The 15,868-nt window shown below is 39.6% G+C and overlaps 1 protein-coding gene across 2 annotated transcripts; it reads left to right on the plus strand.

Moving 5' to 3' along the window:
* The first annotated feature begins 85 nt into the window (after positions 1 to 85).
* Positions 86 to 15,302, plus strand: LOC147303488 (putative C-mannosyltransferase DPY19L4). 2 transcript variants are annotated; one of them, XM_086279823.1, is made up of 20 exons: positions 86 to 779; positions 904 to 1,053; positions 2,788 to 2,912; positions 3,001 to 3,091; positions 3,284 to 3,405; positions 4,999 to 5,144; positions 5,306 to 5,429; positions 5,522 to 5,656; positions 5,898 to 6,029; positions 6,156 to 6,257; positions 6,357 to 6,430; positions 6,532 to 6,690; positions 9,642 to 9,761; positions 9,859 to 9,979; positions 12,184 to 12,240; positions 12,332 to 12,414; positions 12,502 to 12,634; positions 12,944 to 13,102; positions 13,485 to 13,500; positions 13,644 to 15,302. In XM_086279823.1, exons 1-20 carry the CDS (start codon positions 689 to 691, stop codon positions 13,727 to 13,729), a joined length of 2,226 nt encoding a protein of 741 aa, XP_086135949.1. In that variant the 5' UTR covers positions 86 to 688; the 3' UTR covers positions 13,730 to 15,302. The 2 variants fall into 2 exon arrangements, with proteins under 2 accessions (XP_086135949.1, XP_086135948.1); XM_086279822.1 differs by having other exon boundaries at positions 13,485 to 15,302.
* The last annotated feature ends 566 nt before the right edge of the window (positions 15,303 to 15,868 follow it).

Here is a 15,868-nt window from a genome sequence, read left to right on the forward strand (position 1 = left end):
ACATCCAAGGTACAGAGTATTTGCCAAAGGAAACACTATTAAATATAAACATGTCCTTGTATAAGATTATAATAACTGACAAGAAGCACTTCTAATATATATTTTTAAGAAAGTAAAAGTAATGAAAATGCAAAGAAATACCAATACAGTACTTTAAAAATACATAAATAGATTTTTTTTTAAATGTCAGGTATCAATTTAATGGAAATTTGCTTTAAGAAATAATGCGAAAAAGAACACGTTAATGGCAGTGTTAAAACGTGGTCTGAATACTTTAGAAAGGTAAATGTTATTTATAATCAAAGTTCTTTTATTTGTATTTATTTATTTTGCGTTTTGCTGGCGTTTATTTGTCTTAAATTAGACAAATATTCCATTGAGTTTGGTCTGGATTCTTCTTCGCTGCTTTCTGTTGTCATCTGCAACTTCCGCCCAGCAGTAGCGCTAACTTCAGTCCTCCACACAGGCACCACTAAACTAAACTCTGCAGCTGTGCCGCTGTCGTTCTACAAGTTCGTGAAGGATAAAATCTCTTGAGTAAAGTAACGTTTGGAGCCTGTCATCTGCTGAGTTTACCTTAAAGAGCTTATCTTATCGATTTGATCTTAGATTAGCTAACTGCTTTTTAGTTAGCATGCTGCTGCCTGAACACACCAGACAGATCCTCTTGGCTTAATTTGATTTAGTCATGACTGAATTAAGATGCCGGAAATCAGAAACTTTGGAAGGAGATAATGAAGAGGAAGAGAAACAAAAGGAGTCGGAGCTGGAGACCAAACGTAAGTTGAGCTAACTTAGCAGTTTGCTAACTGAACATGAGCTGTGTAGCTTCCAGTGGAGAAACAGTTTGTCAGAGCACATTTCTGTGTCGATGCTGTGACAGCCAGTCTCTCTCTGCTCTAGCACCAGATGTTGAACAGGTGAATGGGTCCAGCACTGCAGCGGCTGATGGCTCGCAGCAGAAAGATGAAGGTGAAGTTAAAGGCGGTCAGCATGAACAGGAAGAATCAAGCAGAGCCCAGTCATGTGTCAAAGCCAAGGGCTTATCTGCATGTAAGTCCATTTCTTACATACCAGCCCACTTCATACGCTGCTCAGTGGCGTTTAAAAAACAAACAATTTGATGGTCAGGTTCATGCTGTACATTAATGGGGACCTATTATGCTTCCATGAAGTGATCCCCGTGAGACAAAAGCTTTAGTCTGCTGTAGATGCTCTGTTTCAGACAGTTTTTCTGCATTTGTAGCTCTGAATGATGTCAGTAAGAACATCTCAGGCGTGGAAGCTCCACCCACCTGCTGTTCAACCCCCCCCCCCTTTGCAAGGTTCAGCCAGTCAGGGGGAGGAGAAAATGTGAATCATGCAAAGCCTTGTAGTTTAGTAGTTGTACTTTCAAATTAAGTAAAAAAAAAAAAAAAAAGCTACATAAATGCATGTTTATGTATGTCATATTTTGGTGGCTCCATAGTGTAGTGGTTTGCAATTTCAGAAGGAATAGCATTGAGTGTAAAGACTCGATGCCTTAGCTTATTTATGTGTTATTATGTTGGTATGTATGATTAAAGACATGAAATGACCGATTGTAATTTTTCTACCTCCATTATTATTATTATTATTATTATTATTATTATCCTTTATGTGCTTTTATTGCATATCAGAAACACTGAAGAAAGCCATTGGATGAAACACATCTCTTAATTTTTACTGTCATGCAAAATTAAAAATATTCTTTACATACTTGTGAGTGCTGACCTTCTCATTAATAGAGCTGTTTGATGTGCAGAGACACAGTTCGGCAAATGTGCCATGGGCGAGTTAAGGAAGTAGCCAGGGCAAGGTTGAGCAAGTTCTTTTTGGGCAAAGTACACTAATCGAGTTCCAGCTATGAAAGTTAGCTGGTTAGGTAAATAACAAATCAGTGAAGACAGCGCCACATAACGAATCCACAAAATACATAAAATCTTTAACCTAATTTTGCTCTGCAAGCAAGCTTTTCAGGAATGCTTGTGCCGTTCAAAAATAGTGAGAGAATGAAAGAGTGAACAGTTGAGATGCTGAGACAAACTGAAGCGCTGGGGCCCGAAACATTAAGGGAAGTGTGAGGAGGAAGGGGGCTCTGTGCTCAAACATGGTAAAAGGCAACCGAGCCTACTGTGAGCACACCCTTAGAAAGCTTAGTAAATGTTAGACGCTGTAGGAGAGTAATTGAAAATGCTTCAAATACAGATAAGAGAGGTATCAAAAGTACAACCAGGTGCTGAAACACATGCCATGGTGACTCAGTGAAGTAACAGAAGTCGACTGTCCTGCAGTGGTGTTGGATCAAATGTACTAAAACATATGTCTCGACTTCATGAGTCATGAAATATTGCATCTGTGGCTTCCAGTAAACACTGAAATTGCAGTTAAGTGTATTTTTCCATCTCGCAGAGTTTTTGTACATACGTCACCAAATTTGTATGTACTGTAAGATTTTTAGACATCTCTGAAGAAGTTTTGTTTTTTTTGCACGTGTTGCAATGTGTAGGAGACTAAATATAAAATGTCTCTGGCTGTACTTTGGTGGCAGGTGTAATGTTATTTTTTGTGTGTTATTTTTGTCATAGTAGTATATGATATTGATCTCTCTGTTCAGCTCAGTTTGCAGCTACAAAGAGAAATAGTGTGTGGTAGAAAATGGTTATTTAAAGTGTGTGAGTAAAAAATCTTTCCTCTCACATTTAAGACCTACAGAAGCTTTTTTTGTTGATGATGTTGTTTTTTACTGTTAATGCTTCTTCTCCTCAGCTGTTTTCTTACAGCGGCTAGTCCGGGTGTTCTTTGGATGTCTGGCATCTGTTGCCTGTGGCATGCTGTATGCAGTGTATCTGTCCACATATCATGACAGGAAGTTCTGGTTTTCAACTCGACAGGTGGGTGACTTTTTTTTCTTTTCCTTTTTTATCTTTACTTTGCTGCCCAATCGTACGAGCTCTAAAATTTACTTTGTATATTTCTAAGGAGCTGGAACGTGAAATCACTTTCCAGGGAGGCAGTGGGGTCTATTATTACTACTACAAGCGTTTGATCGCAGCACCATCCTTTGAGCGAGGTACGAGCACACTGCCTGCTTCATGAAAGGCTTAGCGAATTTTCAATATTTTTTCCATATTTTTATTCTTGGACTCTATAATAGAGTAGATTTATATGATTCAGAGTTTAAAATAGTCCACAGATAGCACAGATAATGACTTTAATGTTCTGCTTTCCTTATGACTCAGCTCTGTTGTTTTGTGTTTTACAGGGTTTTATGAGCTGGTGGTAGATAACAGGACCGTTTCAGGTCAGACCATTAACGCAGTCGAGCGTTTGTCTCTTTATCCGGAGCTCATCACAAGCTTCATATACAGAGTCACAGGCAGCCAGGTGAGGATTTATTTAATCAGATTTTACATTTCCTGGGTTGTCTTCTTTGTGTGTGTATCTCAAAGCAAAATGAAGCATAAAAACCACTGTGACGTCCACTCTCATTCTTGGAGGCTGAGTGCCTTCTCTTTCAATAAGCAAGGTTTGTCCCTGGGTCCATAAATAGTAAAATGTTGATTTGGGTCCTTAAAAGGACTGAGTCTTTAAATTCATAAAAGAACCTTCTGTCTGGACAGAAGGTTCTTTCATCTTCAGGGGAAACAACCCATTAGTTCTCTTTGCTTTCTCCATTCACTTTTGTCTGGAAATAGCCAGAATAGTTCAGTTGACTCAAAATGCAGAGCTGAAGATGTAATGTGACCTCCAGTGTTTGTTTTTGTAGTCATTTTCGTGAGGCATTAGAAATACTGGGGGGTTGGGTTAATGGCAGCAGAAAAGGGAGAAGAGTGGGACAAAAGTTCCTTTGCCAAACTGAGCAATGCTGCTTTTTTATTTCCATTTATTTGACTTTAATGGTGTAGGAGCATTTAGCTAACTATAATGTTTGGTATTCAGCTGCAAGGTCTGAATGTTGGCAATGTTTCTATGCATTTCCAGTTCAGATAAGTCTGTTTCTGTCAGGTTGTGCTCCTCGTATTCAGATATTTGGGCTTTTTTGGCTTTAATCTGTCAAACAAAAATACTTAAGGTGGGATATTTAAGATATAGTTCTGATGTTAGTGCTTCAGTGCACTGTTTTAGTGGTTTGCGCTTTTTAATATTAAAGGAGTGCATAAGACAATGCTTTAACTCACCATTTCTGTTCATTTGAAACTGATAGATATAGATATTTTTCCCTTTTTGTACGTATAAATTACATAAAAATAGTTTAAAATGAAAGGCGTTAAAGTCCTAACTATAACAGCTGTACAAATGCAAGTATCCTGAGTATGTTAGAGCAGGGATATGAGAGAGAGCAGAACATTTCCATATTTAGTTTGCATTTGTGTGTCATGTGCAGCAGCAAAGAGAATCAAGTATTACGTTTAAAGTGTGTGCAATTTTGCACATAAAATACAATTGCTTTGGAGTGGTTTAAAACATAAATGGTTTGACTGCATAACAAAAGTCTGGCTTACAGCAGAGAATGGAAATCCAAATAGAAACTAGTGGTACAGAGGCCGTACATACCCGTGTTAAACGCACCGTACATGGAAAAAGCAAAGAGAGTGTGGGAATATGTTAGTACAAGTCCTAAAACTCAAACTGGTCAAACTTCAGTATAATTTATGCTTTGATAAGTCTTGGAGCAATAAGGCTGCCCAAACAAAGCAGACCCTGTTTTACTGTCACAGCTGATTAACCCGGCTTACCTACGTCAGCTGAGCTGTTTTCATCAGTGTTTTTGGCATTAAGCATCTGCCTCTAGGCTTCTGCAGGAGTAAATGTTGCTGCATTAGTACTGCTAGCTATGGACATTATTATAATGAAGTGATTAGGAGTGAAAAATCACAATTAAAAGTGGCTTCATTCTGCCACTTTAAGGTTTGACCACAGACACTTTTTAAGGATCACCGTCTTTGTCTTTTTCCACTGCTTCCCTTGATAAAACAGGATTTCGTGGAACCGATTTACTTCTACATTGGAGCAGTTTTGGGCCTGCAGGCGGTCTACGTCACTGCCCTCTTTGTGTGCAGCTGGGTGATGAGTGGCACCTGGGTGGCTGGCATGTTGGCCGTGGCCTGGTATGTGATCAACAGGTAAGGTGAACAAACGTTTCCTTAAGCATGAAGTTTCTTTGCCTGTCTGTTCATGTTTTCTCATTCCAGTAAAACCTTTCTGGTGACTAATGCTACAAACATCCTCCTCTATTAAAATGATTAATAAAGTTGTATTTAATTCTGTTTCTTTTCTCCCACAGAGCAGATACAACCAAAGTGGATCATGCTATTCCTCTGCGGGACAACTGGGCTCTGCCTTACTTCTCCTGGCAGGTCACAGCTTTGACTGGATTCCTGAGAAACAAAATCGGCTCTTCAACTGAGGTGAGCCCCTCATGAGCCTCATTAACACACACAAAAAAAGAAGTAATGTGAGCTAGAACATTGCACTAATGATTGAGTCTCATCCTCTGTAGATGTTCTGCTATCTTACCATGAGTGCCACCACCTTCACCTTCCTCCTGGTCTGGGAACACAGTCACTACGTGCTCTTCATCCAAGGCTTCTGTCTTTTTCTACTTGATTCTTTTGACCTGGTGCCACCACGTAAGGTAACACAGTCGTAGCTTGAACTTCTGAAATTTCATACAGTTTTCTTCAGAAATTGCAGCAGGTTCTTACTCTATATTACTTTAAACTAACAATTTTGCATTTATGATGTTTTTTTAATGCAACTTGTGGGTTTAAAACAGGGAAAATCCTGCCGACTGTTTAAATAAAACTGTGTTTTATTTTCTCTTCTCTGATTGGCTGTCTTTTTCTTCTTCATCTCTCCATTTCTGGGATGAACAGATGGCTGACATCCACAAGGTGTACCTCAGCTCCTTGTTCCTGGCCTACATGTTCCAGTTTCAGAACACAGCCCTGCTCAGCTCACCTCTGCTCAGCCTCCTCATTGGCTCGGTTCTTGCGAGGTACTTCCAGGTAGAGTTAGCTTCCCCCTCGCAGCTCAGTCATGACATTAGATAAACTCTTTAAAGTGAAAATTGTTTTCAGCTTGGAGCTTTTCAAATGGGAGTAGCTCCATTAACATTTGCACTTTTTTTCTAGCAAAGGATGAAGGTGGGTCCTCTTGTGGCAAGAGTGATGAAGCTCTTCCTACATTTTTACCTGGTCTTCACCTCTGGGATCACCTACAGTTATTTGGTCAAGGTAAGTCATATGGGAGCAGGGCATCTGTGTAGCATTCAGTGGCTGATACTCAGTTTCAGTTTTTGGGTTGAATGCAGTGTTTTGTTTTTTTATTTACAGAAACTAATTGCTGCAAATGAGAGTGACTTCATATTGAAGTTCCTTGAAGTAAAATTTGGACTCAACACAACAACGTGAGTCGTGTTTTTTGTTATTGACTTAGAGCAGTAACCTTATTAGTGAGAACTAATCTGATGTAATCTAACATAATAATCTTCTTTTTTCTTCTCTTCAGCGACTTTGTCCCCAACTTCCTCTTGTGCCAGGAGAGTTTCCAAACGCCCGGTCAGGACTTATTTCTACGTCTGACGCAGGCCTCGGTCCTCCCCTTCTACTTCCTCGTGCTCGCCGTCTGCCTGCTTTCAGCCTTACAGGCAATCTACAGAAGGCTCAGGTGAAACACTCGTGGTGCAAAATCTTTCTGGTCTAACAACAGACAGCACCATGCTGTCATCAGCTGGTTTCTGAAGTCTTGTTTTAAAGCCTCAAGTTGCCTAGTTGCTCAAGTTGCCAACAGCATAAACATGGTAAAGAAGTGGAGATAAGGTGAACCTGATCCACGTTGCTAGACCAATTGCAGCAGCTGAATTGGCACACCTGTCACTAAGTTACCAAACCACTAACTTAACAAAACCTTTGGACAGGCTAACTACGTAAGTCGTAAAAAGCTCCTTTATAGTTGTTACTCATAATAATACATTTATTTGTGCAGCACTTTTTAAAAAGCACAGTTACAAAGTGCTTCACAGTTTGAATAAAAGTGACACGTTTAATACAAACACATAATCAACATACAGTCATTCATTTATTCCAGCATGCACACTTCTATACATTCATTAGATGGAGAGTATGGCCAAAATTAATCGGAGAAGTATTAATAAAAGGCTAACGTTTAAAAATAATTTTTCAGATGTTGTTGAAAGCACAGACTCTCCCGATGGCTGTTCCAAGGTTCAGACCCTATAATCTCAAAAGCATGGTTACTTCTGATTTTTCAATGAGAGAGGATGATCTAAGAAGCTGTTGAGACTCCTCTTATAAGGTTTCAGTAGCTCTGCTGTGTTAGCAGTAGCCTGGCCGTGTAGCACTTGATGAGTTGTATCTGAATTTTGAAGTGAATTCTGAATTTCATTGGAAGCCAGTGAAGGGAAGCAAGGAGGTTACCGCAAAGGGTAACCGCAAAGGTCCTAAAAGAGTGTGCAGACCAGCTGGCTGGGGTCTTCACTAAGATCTTCAACACTTCACTGTCCCAGTCCTGCATCCCGCCGTGCCTAAAGTCAGCCACAATTGTCCCACTGCCAAAGCGTACTAACATTAGCAGCCTCAACGACTACCGACCAGTTGCTCTAACACCTGTTATAATGAAGTGCTTTGAGAAACTGGTCCGACGTCACATCATGTCCTGCCTGCCACCCACACTCGACCCGCTCCAGTTTGCATACAGAGCTAACAGATCAACTGAAGATGCCATTGCTACAACGCTCCACACCACCATCTCTCACCTGGAAGTGCAGGGCCGTTACGCCAGGCTGCTCTTTGTTGACTTTAGCTCTGCTTTCAATACGATACTCCCGGACAGACTAATAGATAAACTGCTGGAAATTGGACTTCCTTCCACCACCTGCCGCTGGATCAGAGACTTCCTCTCAGACCGTGTACAGAGAGTTAGAGTGGGGCCTCATCTTTCCTCAGCCCTCAGCCTCAACACCGGCTCTCCACAAGGCTGTGTACTGAGTCCCCTACTGTACACTCTGTACACACATGACTGTGTTAGTTCCCACCCAGACAACACAGTCATCAAGTTTGCAGATGATACCACTGTGGTGGGGCTCATCTCAGGGGGAGATGAGACTGCATACAGAGCTGAAGTTCAGAGGCTGTCAGATTGGTGTGCAGACAACAACCTGGACCTCAATACCACCAAAACAAAAGAACTGGTAGTTGACTTCAGAAGGAGGAAGTCCGAGCTGCAGCCTGTCAGCATCAACGGGGAGTGCGTGGAAAGGGTCTCCAGTTTCAAGTTTCTGGGTGTGCACATAGACACAGACCTCCAATGGAGCTCTAACACCTCTGCGGTCTTAAAGAAGGCCCAACAGCGTCTCCACTTTCTGAGAATCCTCAGAAAAATGGACCTGAAGAAGGAGCTGCTGACCGTCTTCTACCGCTGCTCCATTGAAAGTGTGCTGACATATTGCATCGGTGTGTGGTTCTCCAGCTGCACCACAGCACACAGAAAGGCACTCCAGAGGGTCATCAACATGGCCCAAAAAATCATTGGACATCCTCTTCCCTCCCTGAAGGACCTGTACAGCACTCGCTGTCTCAAGAGGGCACGCAGCATCCTACGGGACTGCACACACCCAGGACACCGGGTGTTTAAGCTGCTGCCGTCTGGCAGGAGGTTCAGGCTGCTGAGGTCCCGAACAAATAGACTCAAGGACAGCTTTTACAACAGGGCAATAGCCCTGATCAATGTAAATAGCTGACCTGACTGGATACCTCCCTGGACTTTTTAGGGGGAGGTAACAATGTTTAAAACAATAACAATAATATTTATATTCATAACAAGGTGCAATAATAATTAATGTGCAATAATAACAGTGTGCAATACACATACACTTATTCTTCTTTTTTATACTAAGTTAATATACTGTGTTGTGTTGTTTGTTACGTTGTGATGTGTCATATCGTGTCGTGTTGTGTTATATGTAGTGCCGACGTAGGACAGTTTTTCCAATTTCATTGTACTACTGTACTATGTATGACTGTGCAATGACAATAAAGAGTTATCTCTTATCTTATGAAAATGATGTGCAAACGCCTGCTAGTTCTCATTAGCAGCCTGCATTCTGGACCAGTTGAAGTTGGATTAGTAAGATTTGAGAGATGCAAATAAAAATAGAGTTACAATACTCAAGGCAGGTGAAAATTAAAGTGTGCACTAAAAGTTCAAAATGAATAAATGACAGTACAGGATTTTTGCAGTTTCTCTTTTATGAAGGAAACAAGACTGGATGAACTTAGAGATATGAAATTCAAAGTTCAGATGTTGATCAACAATGATAACCAGCTTTCCAACAGATGAGCTGATATTGTGGGAAATTGAATGAAATTAAATGTTTGTACCAAACTATTGAATTGAACTGAATATGCAAATTGATAACAAATGCAGTCTTCATGTGTCTAGTAGATTAATAATTAACTGGTAGTTGATACTATGTTAGCAAAATGTGTTTGCCCAATAACACAGTGACATATGCTGGTGACTCTTGTGTTGTTGTTGTTTTTAAGCAGTCATTATATTTATACTTTTGGCTAAAATCTTAATGTAATTTCCCCTCACAGCGGTCAGCCATTGTGCAAAACCTATAGCCTTGAAAATGGAGGAATAGGAGAGAAGCCAGAGGTCGTCTATCATGTTTTCCACACCATGCTGTTTGGGGGTCTCGCTCTGCTCTTCGATGGGTACGTTGGGTTTTTTTGGTTTTTTTAATAATTGAGGTTTGTTCACCATATGTTATTCAGCACAGCTTTTCATCGCCTATGTTCTTCTGTCTTGCAGGATGAAGTATTTATGGACACCATACGTCTGCATGTTTACAGCATTTGGGGTTTGTTCTCCTGACCTCTGGATGACAGTGTTTAAGTGGCTCAAACTGAAGTCCATCCACCCTGTAGTATTGGTATGGATGTTTGTTTATAGTGGATGAGAAACAAAACCAAATGTCTTAAAGTAAACAGGTTTCTTTTAATACAGTCTGCACAGAAGGGGAGGTTTAGGTATATACCGTCTCTTTAACTTACCTTTATGCTAAGTTTCCAAACAAATAGTATATTATCTATAAATTGCCGGTAATATCCAAAGGAATGAATGGATCCTGTCACAGTTTGTCATTCCTGAACTCAAATGAGATATTTGAACTGTTTTATTTGGGCTTCAGAGCTGTTCACAGCACTGAAACAGCTTTGTTGAAACTGACCGATGATCTGTTACTCCCATTAGATTCAGGTGATAATGCAGTACTGATTTTGTTGGACCTCTTGTTCAGATGCTGTCTTGTGGATAGGACTTTCTGTATGCCTATTGTGTGTATCACTCCTTGCCCATTTGTCTTGTGGGGTCCCTCAGGGCTCTATCCTGGGCCCAGTCCTCTTCTGTTCATATCAGCTTCTATTGGTAGTATTAGCAGCCATATTATTTCATTTCATTTCTATGCTGATGAAGACAGTAGAAAATCTCAGGATTTCTTACTATCTTGAAGAAATTAAAGGTTAGATGACTAAACAGTGACAAATCTTTGGTCCATTCAAATCTAGTTCTTTTGCCAATATTTTAGATAATCTCATCCCATATTTATGGTAAATGGACTGATACCTGTGGAGTACTTATTCCCTCTAACTGAGCATTCAAAGCACCTTTTATTTCAAACATCACTTACCCCAATTACACACATTCAGACAAGTGATTTTTTTTCTATACCTAATTCTATTGTCTAATTTTTGCACCCAGACTCTAACTCCATTTGATTCATCTGGGTAACTCAGGGTTCTGGCCAACAGACTGTATCAAATTAGACCTGGATGTTATTTTTGACTCAAAGTTTTGCTTTGACAAGCAAGTTAAGAGTCAATGCCAAACTCAAATCTTTCCTGTCTTTGCGTGTTCTGGAAAAAGTCATCCGTGCTTTTATTATTTCACATCTGGATTATTGTACCTCACTATACCTAGATCTCCCTCTGTTTTTTTGCAGATGGTTGCACAGTAAGAATGCTGACTGGCACTACCAAATATGAGCCCATCAGCCCAGTCGTAGCCTCACTGCACTGGCTTCCTGTTTATTTTAGAATTCAGTTTAAGATTTTACTGATTGTTTTAAGGCCCTTAATGGGAAAGCCCTGGCTTATATTACAAGTCATGATCTCTAAATGTTACATGTCCCAAGGTTGCGCCTCAAACAACAAAGTTACAGAGCCTTTACAGTCACTGCTCCACAATTGTGGAATCGGTTACACCTTGACATAAAAATAGCACCCTACATTTCTCTTTTTAAGTCTAGGCTCATACCCCATCCCCATCTAAACTCTGTCCTTTTTTAACCAGCTTATGGTGGTTGTTGTCCTTATTTTGTATTCCTGGCTGTAGCACACGAAGTATAGGTAGAGCAAGTAGTCTAATGATTGGAAGGTTGGTGGTTCGATCCTAGCTGCTCCACTCTTCTTGCCACTTATCATTGGGCAAGATGATAACCCCAAGTTGCTCTCCAGTGCATCCATTGGAGTGTGAAAGTGTGTGAGTGCTAGATAGAAAGCACTTCAGAAGGTGTTTGTGTGAATAGGTGAATGAGGCATGTTGTAAAAAGCGCTATATAAGTCCAGAAAATAAAACACATTTACCATGCGTTTTCTTATTGTTGAAAGCCTCATTATTCTGTATTGTATTTGTTTTCACTTTTTACTTATCTTTATCATTATCTTTAAATCGTTTTTTTAGCTTATAACATGAAGTAAGAACTTAAAGAAGAAGCTAAAAGAAGATACTGAAACATCAAAGTTAAAGATGAACTTTATTATAATCGTTTTGGTATAAGCAGCTTAAATGAAGAGGAATAGTGTATTATAATACAATATGACAAAATAGATCTCTCAATAAAGTAAAAATTACACAGAAAGAAGTTCACTTAAATAAAGAAGATAACATAAAGACATTCAGTAAGTAAAAGGAGGCAGTAGAAGTAAAAATACGTTTACAAAAATCTGAATATATTACAAAACAGTTCAATAAATACATTAAAGCTAAATTTAAAAAAATGTTTTTCCCCTCATGAAGAGAAAGGAGTAAGTATCGACACAGTTGCTAACCGTGTTTTCTTTTCTTTTTACCCTCCAGTCCTTGATTCTGAGCACAGCTGTTCCCACAATCATTTGCTTCAGTTTGTGGAGAGAGGTGAGGCGTTCAGCCCCTTTTACGTGGGAGCTCTTTATGTTAGACACACTTTATATCTCCTGCGTAACGCTCTTTCTCTCCCATTCTGCAGTTCTCCCCTCGCGTCTTAGCAGAGTTATCAGAACTGCAGGAGTTCTACGATGGAGACACAGTGGAGCTGATGAGCTGGATCAAGTGGGTCTTTAGAACTTCCTGTATTTATAAAGATATTTGTAAAGTATTTTATCATGGCATCAACCATCGTCTTTCCTCCTCATGTAGGTCACAGGCTCCGGTGGCAGCTGTGTTCGCAGGCAGTCCACAGCTGCTGGGAGCAGTGAAGTTGTGTTCGGGTTCAGCTGTAACTAGTTTACCTCTTTATTCAGACATCAACCTGCTGAAGAGGACTGAAGATGTGAGTTTTCATTGACAACATATCTGTTACCTTAACAGTGCTGCTGTCAAGAAGATACTTGTCTTATAATCAGCTATAAAAAATGCCTGTTAGTCATATTGGTTAAAGTGCTGAATGTGAATTTTAGTCCAAACAGAGACTGATGTTCCACATGTTTCAAAGTAAATTATTAGTTTTATTGTTGGGTCTTTAAAATGTAAAGCACCTTAAACTGGCTGTTTTTGTGATTTGGCGCAACACAAATAATATTGAAATGAAATTAACTGAAGTTTAACAGAAAATAAAAGGAGGTAATCTTTCCTTTCCCAGACGTACCAGGTGTACGCAATGAGATCTGCAGAGGACATCTACAAGCTCCTGACCGCCCAAAAAACGAACTACGTGATCATCGAAGAGTCGATTTGTAGTGAGCTCACTATTAATAAGGGCTGTAGGATCAAAGACCTGCTCGACATCTCCAACGGACATGTGAGTTTAAACCCTTTCCTCCGTTATAGATTTCTTACAGATTGAACAATTTTGAGTGGATATCAATAATATGGTCCTCTGATTAGATCTTTTGAAGATGGTTGACCTTAAAGGAAAAGGAGCTAAAATAGCATGTTTCAGACAGTGGCTACACTAAGAACCCAGAATATGATCAATGAAGATTATTTTTAACTTTAAATCACGCATAGCTACTCTAGCGGAGTCCAAGAATAAATCATTTTCTGCTACTACTTTGTTATTAATAATACTTATCCAATCATCTAGCTATAATCAAGACATTAGTTGCAGAATATTTTGCAAACTCTACAGAATTCGAGTCTTTTATACTTTCACTCATGATCTGTATGTTTGTCTCTTGCAGATCGTCTATGACAAAGGTGAGATATACTCCTTCTCCAAATATGGACGATTCTGCCACGAGATAAAGATGAACTACTCGCCCTACACAAACTACTTCACACGGGTTTTCTGGAACCGCTCGTACCACGTCTACAAAGTGAACTCTGTCATCTCCTTTCAGTACTGACGGCCAAGCGTGGCTCTGCCCCTCCTCAGGTGTTCCTGATCGTATCCACAGATCGGCACACCGGGGCGAAAAAACTCTGATTATCATGGTGTCAGTGGGGAAGCTGCACATTCAAACAGTGAGGCTCAGCTGAGCACACTGCACCGGCCAAACAACATGTATGGACGGCCATATTATTAATCACTGTACTGTAGTTTTATAAGCCATGTGTTACTGTTAATGTTACTATGAATGGTTTTAATGAAGGTGTGAGTCGCAGAGATCAGTGTAGGCTGAGAAGGGGAAAGTGTTTGCCATGAAATGAAGCAGCCAGAGGTTTAATCCTGTTCACTGATTGGTCCTTTTGTGCTGACAGTGATTGGATAGGATGCATAATTATGTTCCTTTCCTTTATTTTCAATCACTTTTATCAAGTTTATTTTTTTAAACACCTGCAAAACTATAGACCTTTGAATCAACATCAGTTAGGGTGCTGATTAAAAAATTATGGCATTAGCATTTAGCTCAAACCAGAGCTCCACAGACACTCCAGTGTGGCTCTTGACCCTTTTTTTGGGGGGGGGGGGATAAATCTTTATGCATTTAATTTGATTTTTGTCTTAAATGTTTTGCTTTTCTGTTCTGTTCATGTGTTATAATCACGCTACTGTTGTCTACTTAAAGAGAAATGGGTGTCTTCTGTCTAAATTATGAATTTCATGTATTATACTAGCATAGTTGGATCATTTTTGTCTTGATTTAAAGGAAATAATTAGACTGAATCACTGAGCTAATAATCATAATCGGCAATCAAGAATTTCAAAATGAAAGTGCTTTATAACAGGATAACACGTAAGATTAGTCAGAATAGTTTTTCGCTTGATTATGTAATTTTAAGGTTACCAAAAAACCAAATAGTGACAAGCATACATGCTCTTGCTTTCTGTCACGCTCTGCCTTTGTTTGCTCATGAAATACTCATGCAGTGCATGTGTACGCGCTGTTCTTTGAAGGGTTGTTGCTGCTTTGGTCGGCTTTCGTGGGAAAGGCGTCTCTCTGTACTGTTTGCTGCTTGTTGTGTGCTCTGATCTGTTAAAGGGAAGTGGAAGAAGACTGTCCAGAAAAGTGTTATCAGTTTTTATTTGTTACTGCTGCCTGAAATCTACTGAAAATAACTGATATCTGAAGTAGGCATGTCTTTACACACACATTTATATGTCTGAACTCACTGGTTGCTCCTATTGTGCTCTGCTTTTTTTTTTTTTTCTTTGACATGAGATGGTTGTATTCATGGCCTATATAAAAAGGGTTGACTGAACTATCCAGGACTTGCACAACCTTCTGCAATCTTCTAAACTGAGCTTTTTCAGCATTTTAAGGTGGTGGAGGCTGGTCCTAGATGCCTTATGTAAAGACATGGCTGCCATGTCTGTATTCATCACTTCCAGGCATGACTGATAATTTCCTATCCCCGAGCTGTTACCTTAGGGTTTTGGTGATGAATTCCTCTTGGTGCTGTCATACAGATAACAAGGTGGCCGTGTGGTGAGTGTGTGAGGTGAATAAATATAACACTGAGCTCTTCTTGTGTGGTTCTTTTAACATTATCATTAGCCTCATCAGAAATGGTCTTAGTGCAAGAGTTTGTATCAAGACGCTGTTCTTAAAGATGAGGTGGCTCAACAACTGTGTACTGTATGTTTAATCTACTACAGCTCCAAAAATGTACGTTTTTAACTTGAATAAACATTATTGCATATATAAGCTGTCAATAACATCAAATTCAGTTATTAAATTTAATAAAAACAACTAGAATGGAGAACATTAGAAGAGAGTATTCCAGAGGAACAGCTCAGCTTGAATGGTTTGGAAACAAAGTTAGAGGCAAGCCCGAGATAGTTTGGTGCATATGAAGGATAGTGGATTTATGAGATAAAGGATTTTAGAGATGGAGCTGTCAAGCAGGAGACCACAGAGAAGACTCATGAATGCAAGATAATAACTGCAGGCAATTTTTACATTATAAAAAGCAGTTTGTAGTAATTTCAGTCTTTTATTTTCATTGTCATTAACTGCCAAAATTGTAGTAAGCATAATGCTGCATTCATGGCCTATCGGTAGAATGGAAAACAAGACGATTGAGCGCATTCTGCTTTATTTTGTGCTCTTTCTCGCTTTTTATTTCACATTTATCTAAGGTTACCTTAAGGTTAGCTATGGTTAACGTCTTATGCAATCTC

The sequence above is a fragment of the Aulonocara sp. 'chitande type north' Nkhata Bay genome, linkage group LG22, assembly GCF_057382095.1.
Source record: "Aulonocara sp. 'chitande type north' Nkhata Bay isolate Kocher_YH1m ecotype deep benthic linkage group LG22, A_spYH_male_GT1.1, whole genome shotgun sequence".
Taxonomy (NCBI): Eukaryota; Metazoa; Chordata; class Actinopteri; order Cichliformes; family Cichlidae; genus Aulonocara; species Aulonocara sp. 'chitande type north' Nkhata Bay.

What these genes read in the sequence shown, in the direction of transcription:
- LOC147303488 (XM_086279822.1), top strand. Translation starts at nt 689, where the DNA reads ATGACTGAATTAAGATGCCGGAAATCAGAAACTTTGGAAGGAGATAAT. An exon ending in AGCACCATCCTTTGAGCGAG is followed by an intron (nt 3,092 to 3,283) that starts GTACGAGCACAC and finishes TGTGTTTTACAG; the next exon opens with GGTTTTATGAGCTGGTGGTA. An exon ending in ACCTGGTGCCACCACGTAAG is followed by an intron (nt 5,657 to 5,897) that starts GTAACACAGTCG and finishes TGGGATGAACAG; the next exon opens with ATGGCTGACATCCACAAGGT.